This window comes from Grammomys surdaster, unplaced genomic scaffold (genome assembly GCF_004785775.1).
Source record: "Grammomys surdaster isolate TR1022 unplaced genomic scaffold, NIH_TR_1.0 1164, whole genome shotgun sequence".
Classification (NCBI taxonomy): domain Eukaryota; kingdom Metazoa; phylum Chordata; class Mammalia; order Rodentia; family Muridae; genus Grammomys; species Grammomys surdaster.
The window spans coordinates 6464484-6487594 of record NW_021605583.1 but is presented as its reverse complement, the minus strand read 5'-3'; the positions used below and the strand labels follow the sequence as shown (position 1 = coordinate 6487594).

Below are 23111 nucleotides of genomic sequence, written 5' to 3'. Positions count from 1 at the left end.
CTTTCCATTCATCATGAATGACAGACCTGGGTTTCCAAAACCACAGGTGTATTCACAGAAGGGACAGGCTCCCTGAAGACTGCTCTGTACCTCTAGAGTATCCAGAGCTGGGCCGCATGCTACTAAATGCTAGCTGGCGCTCTGCCCCCTCCTGGGCATCTGCTTACCTGCATCACCGCCATCAGTCCCAGAGCTGCCCTGTGTAAGTCCCCCTAGCCCCAGATGAGCCAGAACTCAAGTGTGCTACAACAAAAGAAATTTTATTTAAAAATATTTCTTTACAGACACGGATGCTTGAAAAAGCTCTTTAGTTAACTGTATGGAAATGAAAAAAATTAATAAATAACATTAGTATAACAGACCTCTAATTAGTATAACAGACTTCTACACATCAGTACACTGGCAAAACAACATGGACTGGAGAGTCTTAAAGCTCTGCTACTCTGCAGCAGTATTTACCTGTCTGCTCTTACAGGAGAGAGATCAAATACTGCTAATAGAAATCTTTTTATATTAATATTTTAAAAATAGTCCATGAGAATCTCACCTAAGTGTGTGTTTTGTTTTCTTAACACTGATATACAAATTGGGACTCTATTCTGGGGAAAATATCAAGTTCTCTCTTGTCCCACCCAAATCAAGAATTTAAAAATCTCGAATGAGGCAGATCTTAAAAAGAACTGTTTCTGTCCCCCGGTCTTTGTTAGCCACAGGCAGGGGAGAACCAGGGAGAAGGGGAGGGTACAAAACCTTGTGGTTGAAACCTATGACAGTATGACCGACAGGCCTCAGGGTTCCACAGCCCCTCCCTGGGGGCAGGTGGACCTGCGATGGCCCCCGCCACTTAATGCTTTATGGTTGAAGCCTTCAAATCAAAGGACAGCCATGTCTGAGGAGAGGCAGGAGGTTGAAGCTGGTTCAAGATCCAGCAAAATGAAAAGACAACAAATGAACCATCTCCTCTTCCCAGAGTCCACCCTAGAGCTCTGCTCTGCAGGGCACTGTTCTCGGAGGTGGGTGAGTGGGGCACCCAGAGCAGTTACCTGAACACGAACTGCTGCCTGGAACCAACCACGGGATGCTAGAGTAAAATGCTGCTCTTTTCCAGTGAAGCCTCATGGCAGAGAAAGGAGACGATAGACACCTAATGTGCCACCTCTCTAGCCAGACATCCTTGTCCCCAAAACTCCAGGGCTAAAGATATTCAAGGCAGAGGAGCTCAGACTCCGGTATTTCCATATTAAGTCCTAAGATGCAGCCTGGGGTACAGCGCTGCCTTAGAAAGGCACAAAACATTTGGGTTTTTTTTTTTCAGTGTGCTAAAAATTGTTTTGTTTTGAATAAAGGAAAGAGATATATAAGGTTAAAAATCCCAAGTCAGCACAGCCAGAAAGCAGATGTGGGAGGTGCCTCACAGCTGTCATGCCCAGCATGTTTCCAGCAGAGGTCAGACTTCCCACGTAAGGTGCTGAGGAGAAGGTCAGGAGGCGGCTCCTCTCATGCACTACAAGGCAGGCTCGCTAGCCCAGAAAGCAGGGGAGAGAGCGAAGGGCCCCAAATTCACTTGCCACTTAAATACAGCCAAACCGTGGTCACCCTCTCCACTACTGGGTAAGAGGTAGCAGGGGGAGCAGCACAGGCGCCACACCCCACTCGAGGGCGTCTGTGGTGAGGCAGTGTGAGTCTGACAAGCTGTGCACAGCATGCATTGAGCAATCCTCTTCAATGGCCTCCTCCATTCTGGGTTAGAGGAAAGGAAATTCAAGGCAATGCGCAGGTTTGCCTCTCACATTCTGTCGTAGCACTGAATCAGTACAGGGGCAGGTGATCAGAACTCTTGCTGACTTGTTCAGCGGCCAGATCAGCGGGAGATCTGAGGCTGGCACTTGGCCTGGGCTCTGGACAACACAAGGAGTGCTCAGCCACATTTTTCTCAAGCACTAAAACAGGGAAGAGGCTGCAAGGTCTGCAAACAGCTGTTGGTTAGCAGCTGGCCCCTCCCCATGGTGCTCTTCATCAGACATAAAACACTGAGCAGAGCTCTGCCTGTCCCTAGCGCTCCATCTCAACTCTTGTGCTACTTACTGGAACCAAGAACTACTGGTACTTTCTCTTGCAACCAACCCAGATTTCCTGCAACACTGTGAAGGCACTCGGCACTACTATCCCTCTGTTTTTCATTCAGGAGCCTAGACTAGACATTAAATACAAAGTCTGATGACCTGCTCTTGCCCTTCCTATGTGGCTCAATGTGTATCTTTGGATTAGTAGGTTACTTCTGTGTTTGCCAAATGACTTGAATATTTAGAAGTTAAAAGCAGGGTAGTATGTTTGATATGCCTCAAAACTCAGGACAGGCTCGAAGATGGGATTCCAATGATTCAAGCAAGCAGAAGCATAGTTTTACTTCTCCAACACCTTAAAAAAAAACAAAACAAACAAAGAAAAACCCAACAACAAAAAACCCAAGAAAACAAAAGCAAACAAACAAACAAACAAAGAAACCAAAACCATCACACTAATTACAGGACTAGAGAAAAAGCAACCAGACAGGGAAGACACAGGTAGCTTGCCAGTTTAAGAAGCACACAAGAACAAGTTCTATTGGACACTGAAAATATTCCCATTCTAGCAAATGTCTCAGTGGTACCTAGGAAAAGTAAAGCTAAGAACATCACTGTAGGCTCCCCTACAGGAAGACAAAGAGGATGGGGATGCAGACGACAGGTCAAAAGCCCACAGAATAAACAGGAATTCAGCACTAAAACCAGAAGAGAGCCGAGCCAAAAGGTACTTACTAGCTACGGTGGAAGCCATGATCTGCACTCTAAGTAACATCAAAGAGACCCGAGGTTGAGTAGAGGCTAAGAAATGCCACCCAAGGACAGAAGAGCGGCCTCAAGAGTGAGGACAGCAATCTCGGGTGTCAAGACTCCTAAGGAGAAGAAAAGTAAGAAGCAACAAAGGTGACAGTGACTCTAAGTTAAAAACAGGGACGACCAGCAGAACAGCAACTTAACTTCTATTGTGCAAGTTTCTTTGCATATCTCTCCTAAGCTCCCGGTTCACCATAATTTCTCTGTTCTCCCTCCCTATAAGGCTCAGTGGGAAATGGACCCTCAAATCGCTATTCTTGCTGAGTGTATTCTTTCTTAAGAATATACCCAAGCACTCTGTTTCTTGACTACAGGTGCAATATGACCAGTCATTACCTCATGGTCCTGCCTCGAGCTGCCCCGCCATGAAAGACCGCACCTTCAAACTATTAGACTTAAAGGAAACTACAACAGAAGAGCCAGAAGTCCCACTGACAATGAAACAACTCCATCAGTGATGTGCACGTGAAGAGACCTCCATGCATGTGCCAGATGCTGCTGCTGCTTCCCTGATGCTGGAAACAAGAGGAGAAAATAGTCTCCATGAACAGGCAAGACACTGAGAGAGCTCAGTCTGCTCTTCAGAGTGTAATGGACCCAACGCTGGCCTAACATTCACAATTCTCCTACTTCTACTTCCCAAAGCCAACAAGGCAGGCTTGTTCCATGACTTCCAGGTTGGTGCACAGATGGCCTCAGGAGATACAGGCCCAGCACAGTCTCCCGCAGGACGTCCAGTCTGCTCCATGGAATTAACACACAGGGATAACTTTCTCTCCTGTTCTTTCCAGGAATCCTCGAGTTTGTCTACAGAACTGCATTGATCATAAGAAGATCACATGAACTCAAAGACTAGGGAACATATTTTGTCACGTATACCAATACGCTGTCAAGTAGGAGGAGGGACAAAGTCTAAAGTTTTCCAGCCTACTAATATACAAGAAACAAGTCTTCCGTGCATTCCTGTAAGACTGACCGTGTGAGTGGACTGAGATCAAAGCTGCAACCAGATGCTCTTTGTAGTGCTAGAGCACTTCCGTTGCATTTTGAAACTTCAAGTGCCAGAGGCTAACACTGACAGCGAGCTCTGGTACTTCTAATAAGCTGCTCTGGGCAGGCTTCTGTGGACAGTCCCAGCTCCTGACTGGCTCCTCCAAGAGCAGACTGAGAATCAGTCCTCACCCTTTCCCACCCTTTCACCCCCTCATAGACAGACTTACTTAGAAAGACTGTTGAATAATAGGAAAAGAAACTCCAAACTGTATGGGAGATGGTGACAGTCCCAGAAAGGTAAAACAAAATCTTTCCAACAAGAAGGACTGGGGACAGAAGCAGCTCAGTAAAAAGATAGAAAAGGCACTGGCCTGGGTAGAAGACTGTTGCGACCTCAGCTTAAACATTTAGCGCTCTATTGTGCAACTCAGTCAGTGGACTCAGCACCCACCGAAGAGATGGCACTAAACTTTGTAGCAAAAATGGATAAATCTAGGAGGTATACACAACAGAATCTCCCAAATATTTATCAAAGCCACAGGAAGACGACAGGGGCTAGTTTTAAGTGGAATACCCTGTAAGAGAAGAACAGCTCCAATAGAGAGCTGGGAATAAACACATGCACAGTCAAATGCAAAAAAGAGTTCAGGACAGCCCACAGTAACTTCCCAAGCCCCGCAAAGCATCATGAGGTGGCAGGAAAGAACAGACAGCCGGCGTCTCTGACACACAGTAATCACTCAAACATCTGTAGCCAGGGCACAGGTTGGAACACTCTATTCAATGGAGTGATCATTCCAGACTCAGAAAGGTCAACAGAAAAAAGGAAGGTCTGAGAAGGCTGGTAGCCTTCTGAATCTCAGGACGTGAGGTAGGAGGGCATTCAGCACTTGTGTCATAGCTAACCATCACAGAAAGACTGGGTCTTGTTAATGGCGCCATAAAAGGAAGACACAGCTGGTCCCTGGTTTGGTCTGCAAGCAAGTTATAGTACAAAAATTAACTTGTAAGTTGGATACTTGGGCCATAAAATATCTCTTACTTTCCTACAGAGGAAATAAATATTTTAAATATGAAGAATAGTGCCTTCTATCCATCTCAGCCAACCAATGCCAGTACTACTATCAGACATTGTGGTCCAGTGATAGGCATGTCTGAATTGAAAGAGAAAGACAAAAATAGCAGAGTATGCAGGGCAGGGCTGGGAGGAGAAAGAGGGATAAGGAGAATGGCCAGCCAGGGTCAATTTGCTGCTTAAATAAATATTAACATGCAAAAGCTGAGATGCTAAGCTGCCGAGTCTGTTAACTAGAAAGAGGTATACTTCAGAACCCACAGGTTTTTAAAACCATTTTAAAAACTTTTCACTTTAGAAGGCCAGTGAGAGGGATGCTAAAAAACCCAGTTCTGGGACTGGACTTAAAGCCTTGCCTGGAGTCCTGGCAAGACAGTGACCCGTCAATAAGGTGGCACATAAAACAATCCACAATGACAAAGAGCAAGGGCCTGTGTTGAATAGGTTAAGGAAGTTGAGAAAAAAGGAGAAACATTAAAGAGGTTTTCCTAATTGTAACACAGAACAGGGGAAGGGGGTGGGCTTGCCAAAAATGGCAAAATGAAGCTTGTTCATGGAAAGGCAGTTTTAGGTAAACTCAGAGGAAGAGTCAAAGAATTCAAATTTGCCATACAAATGGAAAATGAAAAACAGGAAATTGGCCTTCACAGGAAAAAGAAATTCAAATTTTGGAGACTATCAGAAATGAGTGGCATGAAACCTTCCTAAGGACACCTAATAGGACAAGGCATGGGCCCCAGTGTGTCCTGAGAGCAAAGGAAAGGTCTGCACACAATGGCCTCAAACCTTAGTGCCTGCAGATATATAGCTGATAAACCAACACCCAAGTCAATCAAAAATGTGCCTGTCTAGCACAGGGACTGAATACCCACCTATCACTCCCCACGCCATGCTCAGCAGAGGGCAGGACAAGACTGTCATTTTCCTAGACAGTATGGGCAGTAATCTCCACAGATTTGGTTTTTGTTTTCTTTTGGAGGCAGGGTTTCATGTAGCCCAGGCTAGTTTTAAACTTGCTATGTAGGCAAGAGTAGCCTTGAGCTTCTGAGACTGTCTCCACCTCTTGAGTGCTAAGGATCAGAGGTGTACCTTAGCCCACTGTTCTGTGCAGTGTGGGGACTGAACCATGGCTCTGTGAATGCTAGCTAGACAAGTACTCTACCAACTGAGCTATATCCTTAGCCTCCAGAGAAGACTTAAAGACACACAAAAAAGGCAAAAGGTACGTAGCCAATGCTTGGTTTTCCTGACAGATCTTCAGATTCTAGGTAATATCTACAAGGAAAAAAAAAAAACACTCCAATATAGACAGATTAGGGCCGGTAGCTTTTCCCTGGTTCTCTTGTAAGGCCTTTAATTTTTATTTTTTTAATTTTTAATATGTATTTATTTAATGCTCTGCCCACATGTATGTATGCACATCATATGTGTGCACATCATATTTGTGCCCGATGCCCACAGAGGACAGAAGAGGGCATCAGATTCCTTTAAACTGAAGTTACAGATGGTTGTTGAGTTGCTGACATATCTGAGAAACCTTTTACATGGGTGCCAGGAACCAAACCTAGGTCCTCTGCAAGAACAGTTGCTCTTAACTGAAGAGTCATCTCTTTAACCCCTGTTTTTTTTGAGACAGGGTCTTGAGGAGCTTTGAGCTGGGAGTGAACTCCGGATCATCGTGCCATCATCTCCCTCCCAAGTGCTGAGATGCCACCAAGCCTGGCTTAGGCTTTCAATATTCAAATGAACACAAAATTGGATGTCACAAGCTTTTTGTGGATGATAAGCTATTGTTTTCTACTCATTGCTATGTAGAAGAGGCACTGGGTAACCATAGCAAGTCAATAAAAAGCACCACAGTGTCTGCCTTGGGAATAGAATAGCCTTAAGGCAAGAGGATAAAATCCAGACCTTGAAGCATCTAGAAACTAAAAGAAGAGTTCAAAAGATTTTAGTTGCAAAGATGTTAAGACTGGAAAGAAAGCAGATTCTTGGTGGGTCATTTCTGTCTGGACCTAAAGAACAGAGGATTCATGTAAAAGCCAGCTCATACTCAACAGGAGAAAAGGCAACACTGCCAGAGAAGCCAGCAAGACTCCAGTCAGAGAACAAACTGAACCCAAGAGGTCACTAATGACTTAGAAACAGATCTCCAAAACAACCCTAGATCTCCTCGATGAACCCATAAATACACAAACTACTACGTTGTCCCAAATTGTCTTTGACTAAAGAATTTCAGTGAATGATGTCTAAAGGCTGTGGGTGGATGACACGGTGGTTCTATCTAGGACCCAATAAAAAAGGCAAGGAGAGAGGAAGAGAAACCATTCCAAAGCACACGTTAGGCACATGAACAACCACATCTCTGGTGCACCACTCTAGAGAAGGCGCTGGTTATAAGCAAATGCTGTATGCTCACTTGTGGTGTTATCTCTGTTCCTTAGAGGGCAAAGAAAGAAATCATTTCTGAAAAGCTAACCTGGCTCCTATTCACGGGAGAGATTCCTAACCTGAAGTTAACCACTGGCCAGAAAGACTCAGGTAAGTTCTTACTGTTTACTGTAAATCTAAATAGTATACATGACTGATGCTTCCTAAAAGCTCTATGGTTTTGGGCTGGAAAGCATGCCCAGAAACACATGTTCTGTTCCTGTTAGGTAGAAAGACTCATGACCTACATCAGAGACATATACCTTGGCATCAAGGCAACAGACTCCCACAGGCTATTTCCTGGGGAGGACACGGAATGTATATGAAGGCCTCTATCTCAAACCAATCATTAGGTAACTAGGAGAATTAAACTTTCTTTAAAAACAAAAAAACAAATCCAACATTCCTATAGAAACAGCACTTTGGAGTGACCAGTGTTAGGTGCTAGCATCAATTCTAACTGTAACCACAGAATAGTTCTGTCCTTCCCACCTAGTCAACTGAACAAACCAACACCAACACACATTAGAAAGAAACAAACCAACACCATCACACATTAGAAAGACCATCCTCTAAGCTGCTTGGTTTTAGTCAGACTGGTCACAGCAAGCCTCCAGAATACCAATGAGGAGGAGGTGGAGTGAGGAGTTTCCAAGGGAAAGGACAGCAGGGGTATTCTAGCACTATAAAACATAGCTAAGTACATGATAATCTAAGCCACCGGGGAGGCCTGAGGTTATACTATCCAGCAGGGCTAGGTGCCATACCACAGTAGATGGGAGTCTTCAGAGATTCCTTTCTGAAGCTCTTGTGCTAACTCCCTGCCTGGATTCACACACAGCAGGATAATCTTATAACGACAGGACACACAGACACAGAGACACACACCCTTAACAGGAAAGTCTTAAGTCCTTAACTAGGGCCACAGGACAGCACTTCTACTGCTCTCTGTGCTGCTCCTGGGGTAGGTTACCATTTAACAAAACCCCACTGTCTTCTAATGGAGACTGCAGGGCTACAGAAACACTCTTAAGACCAATACAAGAAGGAAACACATTAGCTGCTCCATTTTCATTCCACTGCTTTGAAATCTTGGAACCATATGTGTTGATCCCCACAGAAAAGGCAGGACCTCACTGTGACGTCCCAAAAGAAGCCACTGCTTTCCTAGGTGCTCCTTGAGTAAGAGCCCGGCTCATGGGTCCTCTGAAGCCATGGCAGGGAGATGTGCTAGGTGGCTACATGGGCAGGAGAAGAAATAGAAACAAATTCCCGGAGGATGTTTTTGGCCATCTCAATGTTGTTGTGGGCAATGACCAAAGCTTTCTGAATGTCCTGGTAGGAATAGCCCTGACTCATGAGGCGTTCAATCTCACTTGAGAGCTGTGGTGAGGGGGCGGTGGCTGCAGGGTTTGCAGTGGCACCTCCACCTTGTTGATAGCTACTTGCTTTTCGTTCTGAGTTGATTCTCCGAGGGAATGGTTTGGGGGGCCGCTCAGGAACTTGGGAACCCTCATTGAAGTCTGAAAGGAAAGAAAATATCTGCAAATCTTGGGAAGCTCACATTGAACAGCAGTAGCAGTAGTTACTAATAATGTTAATAGTGTCCTTTTCTGTCACAAGGCTGGGGTTCTGGTTTTTGGTTGTTCTGAAACAGGAGTTCACTCTATAGCCCAGACAGGATTCAAACTCACAGCTATGCTCCTGCTTCAGTCTCCTAAGTGCTGAGATTACAGCTATGAACCACCATGCCAGGCAGAAGTCTGGGTTTTCTCAGCCTGTGGTACTAGAACTGAGCCCAGGGCTACACACACATGCAAGGTTAAGTGTTTTGCTGCTGGCCTAAAAACTGGATTGCTAGATCTAGACTCCTATCCCAGAGTAAAGGACCTTCCAAATATGCCATGCACCCATTCTATTAATGCAATGGTGACTTTGAAAAGCATTCAACACCTACACTGTGTGTGATACTTAGTAATAGGTTCAAACACTCACTAAACTACTCTTACAAATAAGAAGATAACAGCTTAAACTGCAGAGAGGAAGCAGCAAGCTGGACTGGTTGGGGAAGCCACCGAGATGGGCAACAAGTCGCTAGTTGTCTTCAATTTCCAAAGAGACAGCTATTCTGGCTGCTGCTCTATCAGGCAGCCACAGGTACAAGAGCAGCCCTGGACACTAGAGATGGATGGGGCTGGCCTAGGCCCATAAAATGTGTACTGGAGGGCGGCACACTTCTTCCTCATTGGGACAGAGCTTGGGGGGGGGGGGGAAGGAGCATAGCATCGCTTCCATCAAGCCTAACTCCCAGAGTTACATGCAGACTCAAAGGAACTAGAAGCCCCGCCCTCCTCTATAGGGGAGCTGTGGTCTAAGCACAGCCTGCCCAGTTTCACTTCCTAATGCGGGACCTAGGACTAGCTTTCCAACACTAGATACAGGACACAGACCACTACTTCTATTCACTACTTCTATTACTGACACCAGAGAAAGTCATGATGCTCCATTATAAAGCAGAGGTTAGACAACAATCCAGGACTAGTCAAGACAGCCTGGACACTCACTTGTGGGATCACCATCCAAAGACAACCAGCCAAAGGAGGAGCTGGCATTGGAGATGTCAGACAGGGTGCGGCGGGCCAGTACAGCTGGCACAGGTGGCTTAGGCACATCATAGCCATCATCTTCGTTTTCCGATTCCTCGGGGCCAGTACTGCTATGGGCTGTGGCCAAATTCCCTTCTCCTAGAAGAAAGTTGGTGTAAGTTACTGTCCTCTCCTGACATCATTTTCCAACACACTTCAATCCAGAGGCATCCATTTATTTATTCATGTGTGCATACAACCGTTTATTTCATTCAACAGTTACTCAAATGCCCACTATGGATGAAATACCATCTGAGGTCCTGTGGAGAGAGTAAAACCTGCACCAGCTTGCTTGTTGAACACATAACAGTTAACTTTTTGCTACGGTTAATAGCTACTGATGCAAGACACTCTAGTGTTATCTTAGAGCCTCCTCTGTGCATCTCACCTGAGAAGATCGGTCAGAAGCTGTGTGTGAAGAAGGCTTCTCGGCCTTTCCCTTTGGTAAACTGCTTAACAAGGGGATTGAGTATTTACCACCCACACACAAAAGAATCTCATCAATGTAACGGGGCTACAAGAGCTGCTAGTGCTGACATATAACAGATATCTCTATGTAACAGCCATAACAGATATCTCCATATAACAGCCATATAACAGCCATCTCCATATAACAGATATCTCTATATAACTATCTCCAGGCCCTGAGAGGAGGAAAAAAACAGGAACTAGTGTCTGAGAAGGAAATAAAAGACAGGTGGCGTCCATTTTGTCCACAAATCAAAGACCTTTTAACAAAGAGTACTGAGAATAATTTTCTCCTTGGTTTAAGCTATCTCAACCAAACGTTACAGAGTGACCCTATGATCTCCTTTGCTTTTTATTCTCCACACAAGGTCTTAGCTATGCAGGCCAGGTTGGCCTCAAACTTGCAATCCTTTTGCCTCAGACTCTCAGGTACTGACATTTACAGACATAAGGCCTATCAATTGTTAGGTAGAAGACAGGCTACTCACCAGAGGCGCTGTTTTCTGCCACAGAGAGCACTTGGGACTGAATGTTATACATTGCTTCATACGTGCAACTGTCAATCTGCTGCTCACAGTCACATGCTCTGAATCACAAAGAAGTACAAAGGTCTTCACAAACAAAATTCTGTTATTTGCAAATTTAAGAAGACTACTAACCTGTTTCTAACTGTCCTAGACCCCAGTTCTTTCAAAATAACACATTCTCTTTCCACCAGTACCATGACTGACCCGTGACAAGATCAGATGTGCGTGCTCTGGAGGACGCTGTGCCATTGTGGAAACAATACAACTTTATCCACATTAGACCCTATGCGCCAGGGTCTAGATTTCTCTTTCTCTGAGGTGATTTGATTACCTCTTTACTTCTGACAAGGTGATAGTACGTGCAATCAGTAAGCAAGCAGGTAAAAGACAGCAGACACTTGGCTCCAAATGGGGTTGTTGTGAGCATACCGTGAACTCTGGGTTGCCTCTGAAGACCATTTGGGCTCTGGCTTCGGAGCCCCTACAGGCCTAGATGTGGGAGTCATATATTCTGTGTCCTCTTCACTTTCCCCTTGCTCCCCAGGTGGCAGTTTTGGCACAGGAAGAGGCCTAGAAGAGTTTTAAAAACAAAGAAGAAGGAAAAAAGAATTAAGCTGGAAAACTTTCAAGTATGAAACAGATTTAGAACTGAAACAGCTCAGTTTGACAAAACAAAATAAATAGCGTCTAGGGTGCTATCATCTCCACAGACCACGGCAAGTAGGAAACAAGCAGCAACTACAAATGTCACCTCATCCAAATGTTAAAAGTAGAATGGGAAGTATATTCAACTTACAAGTAAGTTTTGTATAAAGCTCTTTTTATAAGGAGATTTCTTTTATAAGGAAAAAGAAGAGGAAGAAGAGGAGGAGGAGGAAGAGGAAGGAGGAAGAAGAAGAGGAGGAGGAGGAGGAGAGAGAGAGAGGAAAAAAAAGAAAAAGAAAACAATTAAAAAAAAAAAAAGAACAGCAGGCAGCTTTCTAACAGAATGCTAGAAATGTCTAACAATATGAAACCTACTGACGGTAGCAGGGTACATAGTTTGTCAAAAGTATAACTGCCTTTTCTCTTTAATATTTCCTACCAGGAAAATCTAAAATAAAGAGATAAAAAGTAATCTGGCTGCGAGCGTCCTGAGTGGATCCTGGACTTCTGACTCTTGGTGCAGGTTGTCTGGGTGGATGGGGCCGTGCAGGGTCCAGCACAGGACCTTGCGCACTGACCACAGCCCTGGGCCCTTCTTCCGAGCCCTCGGTGCTGCAGCGGCAGACAACGGAGTTCTCAGTGCTTCCCTTCCCGCAGGGCTGGAGACATGGCCCAGTGGTTAAGACTAAGAGCACTGGCTACTGTTCCAGGACTGGGGTCCAATTCCCAGCACTCAGCAGCTCACAACCATCTCTAACTCCACTGCCAGATTTGATTGCCTCTTCTGGTGCATCTCCACGGGCGCTGCCTGCACACAGGCATATATTCAAGTAGAGCAGCCATCCACACAAAATTAAAATAAAAAACTTATAAACAAACCCTGTTATCCCACTTTATGAAAGGAGACTAAGACGAAATACTGACTGCAGACAAAACAGTCCTGCCTCATAGGCCTTTGAATAAACCTCAGTGTCTGTCTGTCTTTTCACTTTCACCTTTTTTTTTTTGCATATTCTAAATAATCAACAGAAGGGCTTCCATTTATTTGCCTCTGTATTCACATAATATTTTCTATGAGAACAGTATACATTTTTGTTCTGTTTGGTCGGTTGGTTTTCCCAAGAAAGGGTGACTCCGTGTAGCCTCAGCTGTCCTGGAGTTAGCTCTTTAGGTCCCACTGTGTCCCACTGGTGTTTGGTTTTTTTTTTGAGACAGGGTCTCACTCTGTAGTCTTAGCTGTCCTGGAACTCACTATGTAGACTAGGATGGCTTCAAACTTAGAGATCTAGCCTTTTCTGCCTTCCAGGTGCTAAGACTAAGGGCATTTGCCATAGAAATATAAGAAAAACAAATTGATTCATTAAAAAGATTAACAAAGCCGGGCAGTGGTGGCGCACACCTTTAATGCCAGCACTTGGGAGGCAGAGGCAGGCGGATTTCTGAGTTCGAGGCCAGCCTGGTCTACAGAGTGAGTTCCAGGACAGCCAGGGCTACACAGAGAAACTCTGTCTCGAAAAACCAAAGAGATTAACAAAAATGATAAGACTCAGCAAAGTTGACCTACATACATGTATAAAGAAGAAAAAATGAAAAGAAAGCACGACAAAACACTGAAATCACAGCACCCCAAGTAGGAGACTTGTGAGGTGGCTTTTAAGATTTGTATTGACTTCAGTTATAAGGAAACATGAAATATATGAAAGTCTGCAAATGGGCATGTGTACATGACTGCAGGTGCTCAAGGAGACCAGAGGCATTAGATGCCCAGAGCTAAAGTTACAGATGACTGTGTTGCTCCATCTGGGTGCTGGGACTCTAACTCAAGTCCTCTGGAAGAACAGCAAATATCTGAACAATCGAGCCCTCTTATTTGTTTTGATAAGTTTTGCTAGCTTGTAAACTTGTAACTGTTTTACTGTCTTAATCCCTCTTGTGTAGGGTATAGGTATGCACCAACCACACCAGGTTCACCATTCTAAACCCGGTGTGAGTTTGAGGCCATCAGAGTCTGCCTAGGAAGATTTTGTCTTATGAAAAAGAAAGAAAGAAAAAAATAAGCACTGCAGAGAATGAAATCCAGATGCAGTACGCTTACCTGGCAGCCAGAGAGTAAATGGCATTTGCGGATGAGGAAGGCTTGATTTTGGGGTGCTCACTCTCTGGACCTGCTACTGGACTGCTATTCATATTCTGCAAAGTAAGAAAAGGTCTGAAAAGAACTTCTGTTTCCCACCTACAGCTGAGTGTCTCCTCTTACTGAACTTACTAGAAAAAAAAAAATCACAGTAATTAACATAAACGCGGACCTCAAAATCTAAGGATTAGCAACTCTGACAGAATTGTTGTTTAAGGATTCTGATTCTCAAATAATATCAGGTGGGAGAGTTAGAAAGGAAAAGCTAGGAAATATCTTCTTCATTCTAATTCTAAACACGATGAGACAAAGTAAGTTTTCCACAGAAATACCACTTCTATCATCAATAAATCTATACCTAAAGTCAAAATGGTCATTCTTCCTCAATACTACATCATTAGGTGCCACTCAAACGTCTTGATCTCTTCTGTGGAACCAACAAATGGCCATCTGAGTGTCATTACAGCCTTTAACTGTATTCCTCCTCAGCTTTCCAACTTCCTTGTCAATTCACCCATCAGACTGGTGTCTGTTAACTAGGTCCACACCATCAGTTTATGAGAGCACGCCTCTCTTTCACCTGATGCCTGTCTCGAAGCCGTACTGGATCCTTTTCATGCTCTCCAAAGGATCCAGTCACCCAGCTAGTCCCTTCTGCTAAAACACCCCCACCTCATCATCACTGGTACCAGACAGAGGGGCCAGAAAAGGGCACTGGATCTCCAAGAACTGGAGTTACAGGGAGGTGTAGGACACCATGTGGGTGCTGGAATCGAACCCAGGTCCTCTGCAGGAGCAGCAAGTGTTCTTAACTGCTGAGCCGCCTCTCTAGCCCCCTAGTCTCTTAAAACAAACAAAAACCCAAAGACAAAAAGTATTTATTGAGTGTGTATATGTATGTGTGAAAGTCACACTTCCAGGACTCTCTTCTCTCCTTTCATTCCATGGGTCCAGAGGAATCACACTTGCGTCAACGGGGTCACCACCGAGTGTCTTTACCTACTGAGCTAGTGTCAGCTCTTGGGTGTTTCCTTACTTCTCTTTTCTTTCTCCCCTCCCTCCCCTTCTCTCTCTCTCTCTTTCTCTCTCTCTCTGTCTCTCTCTGTCTCTGTCTCTCTCTGTCTCTCTCTCTCTCTCTGTCTCTCTGTCTCTGTCTCTGAAACAGAGTTTAATTGGGTAACTGTAACTGGCCTAGAACTTATTACATAGACAAGGCTGGTCTTGAACTCAAGAGCTTCATCTACCTCTGCCTCCCAAGTACGAGGACTACAGTACAGGATCACAGTCTGGCTTGAGGTATTCCTTAAGCAGACCTCCTTCCAAATTCACTTCCTTCTACCACATTCCAGGGATCAAACTGAGATGGAGATGTCTTTACACTGAGCCTTCTCTGTTTTGTTTTGTTTTGTTTTGTTTTTCCCCAAGACAGGGTTTCTCTGTGTAGCCCTGGCTGTCCTGGAACTCACTCTGTAGACCAGGCTGGCCTCGAACTCAGAGATCCGCCTGCCTCTGCCTCCCAAGTGCTGGGATTAAAGGCGTGCGCTACCACCACCCGGCACACTGAGCCTTCCCATCAGCCCTTAATTTACATACTTCTCATGGGTTAGGGATTAATGCTATCTCTGACCTCTATATAAAACCTATCAAGTAATTGTGACCCAAAACCAGGCACAATAGTGCATACTTGTAATCTCAGTTACTCAGGAAGCAAAGGCAAAAAGATCAAGAATTTGAAGCTAGCCTAGGATACAGACCAAAACCATGCATGCCAACACCCCCACCCCCAAGACAGGGTTTCTCTGCAGCCCTGGCTGTCCTAGAACTCACTTTGTAGACCAGGGTGCGTTGAACTCAGAAATCCAATTGCATCTGCCTCCCAAGTGCTGGGAAGAAGGGTGTGTACCATCATGCCCAGTCTAACCAAACACTTCGGACTATAAAATACTGCCCACAGATACTACTAGGCTAAATGGTTTAAAATTTAGGACTCACCATGGAGGTATCCAGACTAAATGTGCTTCCAAGCCTAGGGACATCTGCTCTGGGTTCCATTTGTGAGGGCAATGAGAATGGAAGCGAGTGCCGATTGGTTAATTCTCTCCCATTCCAAGGATCACCAGGGTTTGGAGTAGCTACTGGTACTTTAGGGATTGGCCTGGACAACCATGAATCCCCTGGGCGGCTAGAGGGGACAGGGGGCAGTTTGTCTCTAGATGGACAGTCGCCTGGTGTACAAGGCAGGGGGCGTCTCTGAGGCCTTGTTTCTGCCCCAACAGAGTAAGGCCGGTCTGGAGGCGGTGGTGGTGGAAGATCTCGAAGTGTGGGAGGTATTGGCAATGGTTTGTCCTTATGAAGGGAGCCAGAAGCAGCCTATGAAAACAAGACAGAAACAAGCCAATCAGAACCACGAGTACACAACAGAGGCTCAGCAAAGGGCAGAAATGGTTAGTGCTTTACCTTGGAAGAAGTCCCCAGAACTGAAGTGCTGGCAGGAACAGGTGCTCGCTGCTGTAGAAGGTCAAGTCTTGGTGGCACTGGAGGAAGAGAAGCTTGAGGGGCCATGGAGAATGGAGAGGAAGGCCTTTCCACCTAGAACCGATGAGACCTTAATGGGTTACTCTTGTTTAGGGAAGAGTATCTCTTATTCCTAAAGTTACAGACAGCAGATACTATGTGATCATAGGTGCTGGGTCCTACAGATCTCTAAAAACAGTAGTTTTGAAACCCTGGACTATGTAATCACCGCTCTCAATCACAGAGATTATTGGCAGATTCATTTAGAAAGGCAGTTCTACAGTAAAGAGCCCACCTTACAATTTTTAAAATTACTATAATACTCTATCTCTTCTTCTTTGGCGAAAAAAAGGATACTGTCCAGATTGAAGCTAGGTAAACGTGCTTGCTCTGCAAGCCTGGTAACCTGAGCTCAAGCCCTGGAGCACATGTGACGGTGGAAGGAGAGAACTGACTCTACAAAACTGTCTTCTAACACTACAGCAGTGCCATGGCACCCACCCCCCACCCACCCACATACAACCATGCACAAAAATACATACACAAATAATATAGATAAATCACACTTAAGGACAACAGCTATATATTATCTGTAGCCACTGGTGTCTAGTCCAGCACTTGACTTCCTCTGAGCCCATCAAAGCTACAGCTTCTCCTTTGTCCTATCATCAATCCAAAGCTGACTTTAATAATCAGCCTCTTAAGCTGGGCACTGTGACACCCTTCACTTTTCTAAGAAACCAAGGGTAGGGCAAACATGGAAACTGGATAAAGAACAAGAAAAGTAAGCACCAGGGTTCACAGCAAGAGCAGCAAGGTCATGAAAGAGCAAAGCCTTGGACCCAGAAGTCCATGAAGCTCTTGTGACTTAGAGATAAGCTGAAAAAAATTTTATTTCTTTTTTTTTTTTCATTTTGTGTGTGTGTGTGTATGTGTGTGTGCGAGAGAGAGAGAGAGAGAGAGAGAGAGAGAGAGAGAGAGAGAGAGAGAGAGAGAGAGAGAGAGGCTGTCTGTCTGTCTGTCTGTCTGTGTGAATGGATGCCGACCGAGTGCAGGTGGCCACAGAGGACAGAGCATGGTACTGGATCCTTCTGAAATAGAGTGTAGTTGGTTGTAAGCCACTTCACAAGGACACTGCGCACTGAACTAAGATCCTTTGGAAGAGCACCAAGGGTCCTTAAAGCACTGAGCACCTCTCCAGCTCCCTGAGCTGAATGTTTGTAACTAGAATCCTAGAACTAGACACTTGTTCTAGTTAAGGTTACTATCACTGTGAAGAAATGCCAGGAAAACCAAACATGGGGAAGAAAAGGGTTTATTCAGCTTATACTTCCACAACACTGTTCATCACTGAAGGAAGTTAGGAGAGGATAGGAACCTGGAGGCAGGGTTAGATGAAGCAGAGGCCGTGGAGGATGGCAGCTTACTGGCTTATTCCACAAGGCTAGTTCAACCTGCTCTCTTATAGAACCTAGTACCACCAGCCCAAGGATGGTTCCACTTACACTGGGCTGGGCCCTCACATCAATCACCAAATGCCCCACAGGGTGACCCTCGCCTGATCTACTGAGGCATTTTCTCAATCAAGGTTCCCTCCTTTCAAATGACTGTGGTTTGTGTCAAGCTGGCATAAATTTAGCCAGCATGCCAAAGGTCTGAATAAAAATGTTATGACATCAAAGGCCCAAAAAAAGTTACAGCTTCACCTTTTTATAGAGATTTTTAAAAGATTTATTTTTGCTGTTTTTAATATGTCTATGCGTCTGTATGGAGACATCTGTATGTGAATGCAGGTAACCATAAAGTGGTCAGAGGAGTTGGACCCCAGGAACTGGAGTCCCGGGTGGCTGTGACACCTAACAAGGATACTGGGAATCAAACCTGGGTCTTCTTCTAGAAGAGTAGCACATGCTCTTAACCACTGAGCCATCTCCCCAGACACCTGGAAATGTCTTTTAAGGACGTATTTTCCTCAAAAATGGAAAAAGAAAAGCATAGGATATAAGAAACGAGCCTTTGAAAAGAGGAGATGCATGTCCCAGGAGGGGACGGGGAAAGCAAGCCTCAGGCTGACAGAAAAGCAGACATTTAGAGAATGACAGTCCAGACGGAGAAAGCACAGATGACTTCCTCAGATCACAACACTCTGTTATATACTAACTACTACCATCCAGCATGTTTACAGCATTGGTCTGTTGGCACAGCCTCCTGAGGGGATGCCTGAGAGCACTCTTTACTCGGCAGTGACAGATTTGATGCCAATTTGATTTCTCTAGAAAACTTGAAAAATAATTATTTCAAGAAAAAGGTTGTGGAAAAAAACAAATCATCACTTTATACAACAGAAATATATTTAAGAAAAAAACCCAAAAACCTCAAATCGATGATGGGGCTCAGTGGTAGAGGCCAAGTGCCTCGATCGGGCTCAATATACACACACACACACATACACACAAAACAAATGACAGCCACCAAAGTGTGAAGAACAGGCCCGTGCTTTTATACACCTCTATGGTGTGATTTTAGTATCTTCTAAAAGTTAATTCATAATAAACTGAAAGTTACAAAGAATAAAATAAGAAAACACTATCTGTCATTCAGTGAAGAAATGAAGTTGAAGTTGAAATACTACTATCTTTGTGGAATTCTTTTTTTTTTTTTTTTTTTGGTTTTTCGAGACAGGGTTTCTCTGTGTACCCCTGGCTATCCTGGAACTCACTCTGCAGACCAGGCTAGCCTCGAACTCTCGAACTCAGAAATCCACCTTCCTCTGCCTCCCAAGTGCTGGGATTAAAGGCATGCGCCACCACCGCCCGGCCTCTTTGTGGAATTCTTATGTGTACCCCCCCTTAATTATTTTCCTCAGTACTAACAAGGTTTTATTTTTTTAAAAAAGCCTTTCAGTGTAGCTTACACTGGCCTGAATTGATTTTTAAATATGTATATGTGGGCAGGAGGCACTGTCCTTCTGCCTCAGCCTCCTAAGTCTGTACCGCCACACCTGTTATTACCACAGCTCTCATAAAGTGTAAATGCCACAGCATTTGCCCCACAGTTCTGCTACAAATTTAACCCACAGACAGACTTGCACAATATACCAACGTGTTTAAGCCTTGAAACTATACATCCTTAAGACTAAATGAACCGTGGGATGATACCTTAGTTACTGTTCTATTGCCGTGACAACGCATAAAGAAAGCATTTCATTTGGGGCTCACTGATCCAGAGGGTTTGAGTCCATGGCCTTCATGGCAGGGCACATGGCAGCAGACAGAGTGCTGCAGCAGTAACTGAGAGCTCACAGCCAGGAGGCAGAGAGAGCTAACCGAGAAGGATACTGGGCTTCGCAGACACAGCTCCTCTAACAAGGCCCCACCTCCCAATCCTTCCACCAACTAGGGAGCAAGAATTCAAATGCATGAGCTGTGGAAGCCATTCTCATTCAAACCACCAGAGATAATCAAGTGGCAATCAATACACAGATGAAGACGTTTGTTTTGTAATTTCTACAAGGTTCCAAATCCAGAGTTTCTCTATGTAGCCTTGGCTGTCTTGGAACTCAGTCTGTAGAGCAGGCTCAACTGGAACTCACAGATCCACCTGCCTCTGGAGTGCTGGGATTAAGGGCATGTGCCACCAAACCTTCCTTTCTTTTTACCAAATACATGTAATATTGAAGAAACATACCCAACCATTGAAACAACATCCACTGTCTCCCTGTGCTAGACAGTGTCTCACCTGCACCTACACTGTCTTCCTGATGAAAGCTACTAGGACTAGAGACTTGCTCAGTGGTGAGCCGTGTTCTTCCAGAAGACCCAGGTTCAATTCCCAGCACCTACATGGTGGCTAACAACTTTCCGCAACTCCAGTTCTAGGACGTTTAATGTTTTATCACAGTAACAGAAATGCTGAACAAGATGTCACTCTAACACCAAGCTGTATCTCCAACGCCCCCTTACCTTGGCACCCGCCAACTCCTTCATCATGAAGAGAGAGTCATCAGCTCGCTCATCATCATCATCGTCGTAATTTGGGGAAGGAGCACCGTCTGCTCCTTGCCGTAACAGACTGCCACTGCCTCTGGGGTCAAACGGATCCACCACGATGGGCTCAGTACCTTTGATTTCACATCGGCAAAAAGGACAGCCCTGACCTTCTGATTCCTGCAGAAGAACAGATGACAGTGACAGATACTTCTGAAAGGGCTTAACATACTTATCTACTAGAAGATACAGTTCCCAGGAATTAAAGTACATCAGTGAGGATACAGCTTAGAGAGTACTTAGCATGTCTCAGAGTCATTCCTCAGCGCCCAGAAGAAGAGCTAGAAAAGGGGGCTGGAGAGATGGCTTAGCGGTTATGAGCACTGACTGCTCTTCCAGAGGTCCTGAGTTCAAATCCCAGCAACCACATGGTGGCTCACAACCATCTGTAGTGAGATATAATGCCCTCTTAAAAGACTCTTATACAGAATACTAATATAAATAAAATAAATAAATCTTTAAAAAAAAATCGAGAAAAGGAAGCAAGTCAGGCACTATGTCCCACTCTCGCAATGCCATCGTTTGGGAGATCAAAGCAGAAGAAACAAGAATTTGAGGTCATCTTCCAAAACTGATTTGGTTAAATGAGGCACTACCTTGAAAAAAACAAAATGGGAGAAACACAAGCAAGAAGAGAAAGGGATTTAAAAAGCTAACCTTACTCCATCCTTTCTATCTCTAAAGTCCACACAATACTGACTCTCAGAATGGTCCCATGGAAGCAGCACGGCGTTGGGTACCATACCTGCCAGGACGTGAGGCAGGACGTGCACATGAGGTGCCCACAGGGCTCAATCTTCACATCCTTATCATTCTCGGCACATATCTTACAGAGCTGAAATGTGGAGCCCATTTCACAATATAGTTCATATTGTTCCTTTGGTGAAAGAAAAATGAGAATGTGTTGAATGATCGGCAAAATGCTAGCAACCGGAAAACCAAGAACTGTCAATTAAAATGCCACAGTAGGTGTTTAAGACATGGCACAGACCGGAGAAAAACTGCCTGTTGTGTAAGCATGAGGACCTGAGTTCAGGTCCCCAGCGTCCACCTCAGAGCCAGGTGTAGTGATACACATCTGGAACACCACTGCTAGGGGACGGAGACAAAGGGATCCCAGAGGCCTGACCGCCAGCCACCCAAGCCAATCAGTCAGCTCCGGGTTCAGTAAAAGAGCCATTCCAAAATAGCCCGAGAAGAGTGACTAACAGACACCTGATGCTCACCTCCACATGCACACGCAGCACAATACTACACGCACGCACGCACGCTCATTCACTAGTCAATGGTTTAAAATCTACCAGCTGCAATTCCTTACACTATATACTGAGTTCTGCAAATACATCCAAAAGCTTAGCTCCAGCAGCCCATAGTTAGAAAACAAAGTGCAGCTACCTGGGTTACTTTGATATGATCCTGAGGAGTTGGTTCACATAAGCCTGTCAGGTCAGGATTTTGATTTCGTCCATCAGGAAACAAATAGCTTTAAAGAGACAAATATAAACCATCCTTGGGGTTTCAACTAGGTTAATTTATCAGTGCAAGCTAAAACAGACACGAGAAAGCTACCACATTTGAAAAACAAGTAACAAGGGTCTGAAGAGATAGCTCTTTGGTTAGAGCACTGGCTGCTATTCCAGAGGACTTTTTGTTGTTTCTTTGTTTTTGTTTTTATTTTAAGACAGGTCTCACTACGTAGCCCTGGCTGTCCTGGAACTTACTGTGTAGATCAGGCTGGCCTTAAACTCAAGAGACCTTAGTTCCAATGTGCTAGGATTAAAGGTTTGTGCCACTACAGCCCAGAGGATCCAAGTTTGATTACCAGCACCCAAATGGAGCCTTACAACAGTAATTCCAGGTCCAGGATTCTGACACCCTCTTCTGGTGTCCTCAGATAATAGGCACACAAGTGGTGCCTATTTAGGCATGCATACAGGCAAAAAATACACACAAATAGAAACAAGAAGAAGCCAGGTGTGGTATCACACACCTCTAATCCCAGCACTTGGGAAGCAGAGGCAGGCAAGTCTCTGAGCTGGAGGCCAGTCAGGTTCACATGAGTTTTAGGGCAGCCAGTGCTACATGGTGAGATCCTATCTCAAACAAAACTTAAGTAACTATCACTGGGGTGTGGCCTCCAGGTTATATCAAAACAACTAGCAGATGAGTCAGTTTGTCAACCTTATTTCCACTAATGGCCACGAGTCATAAATACCGTTTTTGATTACTAAGGGAGGGCTTTATTATGTAGCCTAGGCTGGCCTCAAACTCACGATCCTCTTAGTCCAGTTCTTGGAGTGCTGGGATTGTAGGTGCATGCCACCACAGCCTGCCCTTCATTTGCGTTTGACTAACAACTTTATTCGACACCAATTTACAAGTGCTGTAATAGGAAGCAAAGGAAGCCACTGAGGTGTCTATAAGCAGTTTCTAGCACCAGACTGCTCCAGTATTAGCAGCAGCGTGTCTTTTTGCCCCAGTGTTAATGTAGAGACGATACATAATAGAAAATCAATTCTAGTCACTTCAGATCACAGCTCCTCTTCTGAAACCCACAGCGGTATCTTCAGTGTTTACTGATTGAAAATGAATTTGTAATTCCCACAGGAATGATAATTGAGGAGTGAGAACTTAGCCATAAATATTAGACTACATCACAAAAGCCCAAGGCCTGAAGAAAAACTGCTAAACCAGACTAAAACTAGGTTGAAGGCCCCCCGAGGTTTGCTGTTCATTGGAACATCTAATCACTCTTATA

At 44.7% G+C, this 23111-nt stretch overlaps 1 protein-coding gene across 2 annotated transcripts in view; it reads right to left on the bottom strand.

Moving 5' to 3' along the window:
- Window positions 1-239: 239 nt before the first annotated feature.
- Cbl (Cbl proto-oncogene) overlaps window positions 240-23111 on the bottom strand; it is an 88815-nt gene continuing 65943 nt past the window's right edge. For both annotated transcript variants that reach the window (XM_028783680.1, XM_028783682.1), the window contains 10 exons: window positions 21749-21836; window positions 21099-21230; window positions 20270-20473; window positions 16251-16382; window positions 15786-16163; window positions 13755-13849; window positions 11444-11584; window positions 10976-11073; window positions 9939-10118; window positions 240-8897 (listed from right to left, as the gene is read on the bottom strand). In XM_028783680.1, coding sequence (XP_028639513.1) covers window positions 8605-8897; window positions 9939-10118; window positions 10976-11073; window positions 11444-11584; window positions 13755-13849; window positions 15786-16163; window positions 16251-16382; window positions 20270-20473; window positions 21099-21230; window positions 21749-21836 — 1741 coding nt within the window. In that variant the 3' untranslated portion in view covers window positions 240-8604. The remainder of the gene's footprint in view (window positions 8898-9938; window positions 10119-10975; window positions 11074-11443; window positions 11585-13754; window positions 13850-15785; window positions 16164-16250; window positions 16383-20269; window positions 20474-21098; window positions 21231-21748; window positions 21837-23111) is intronic.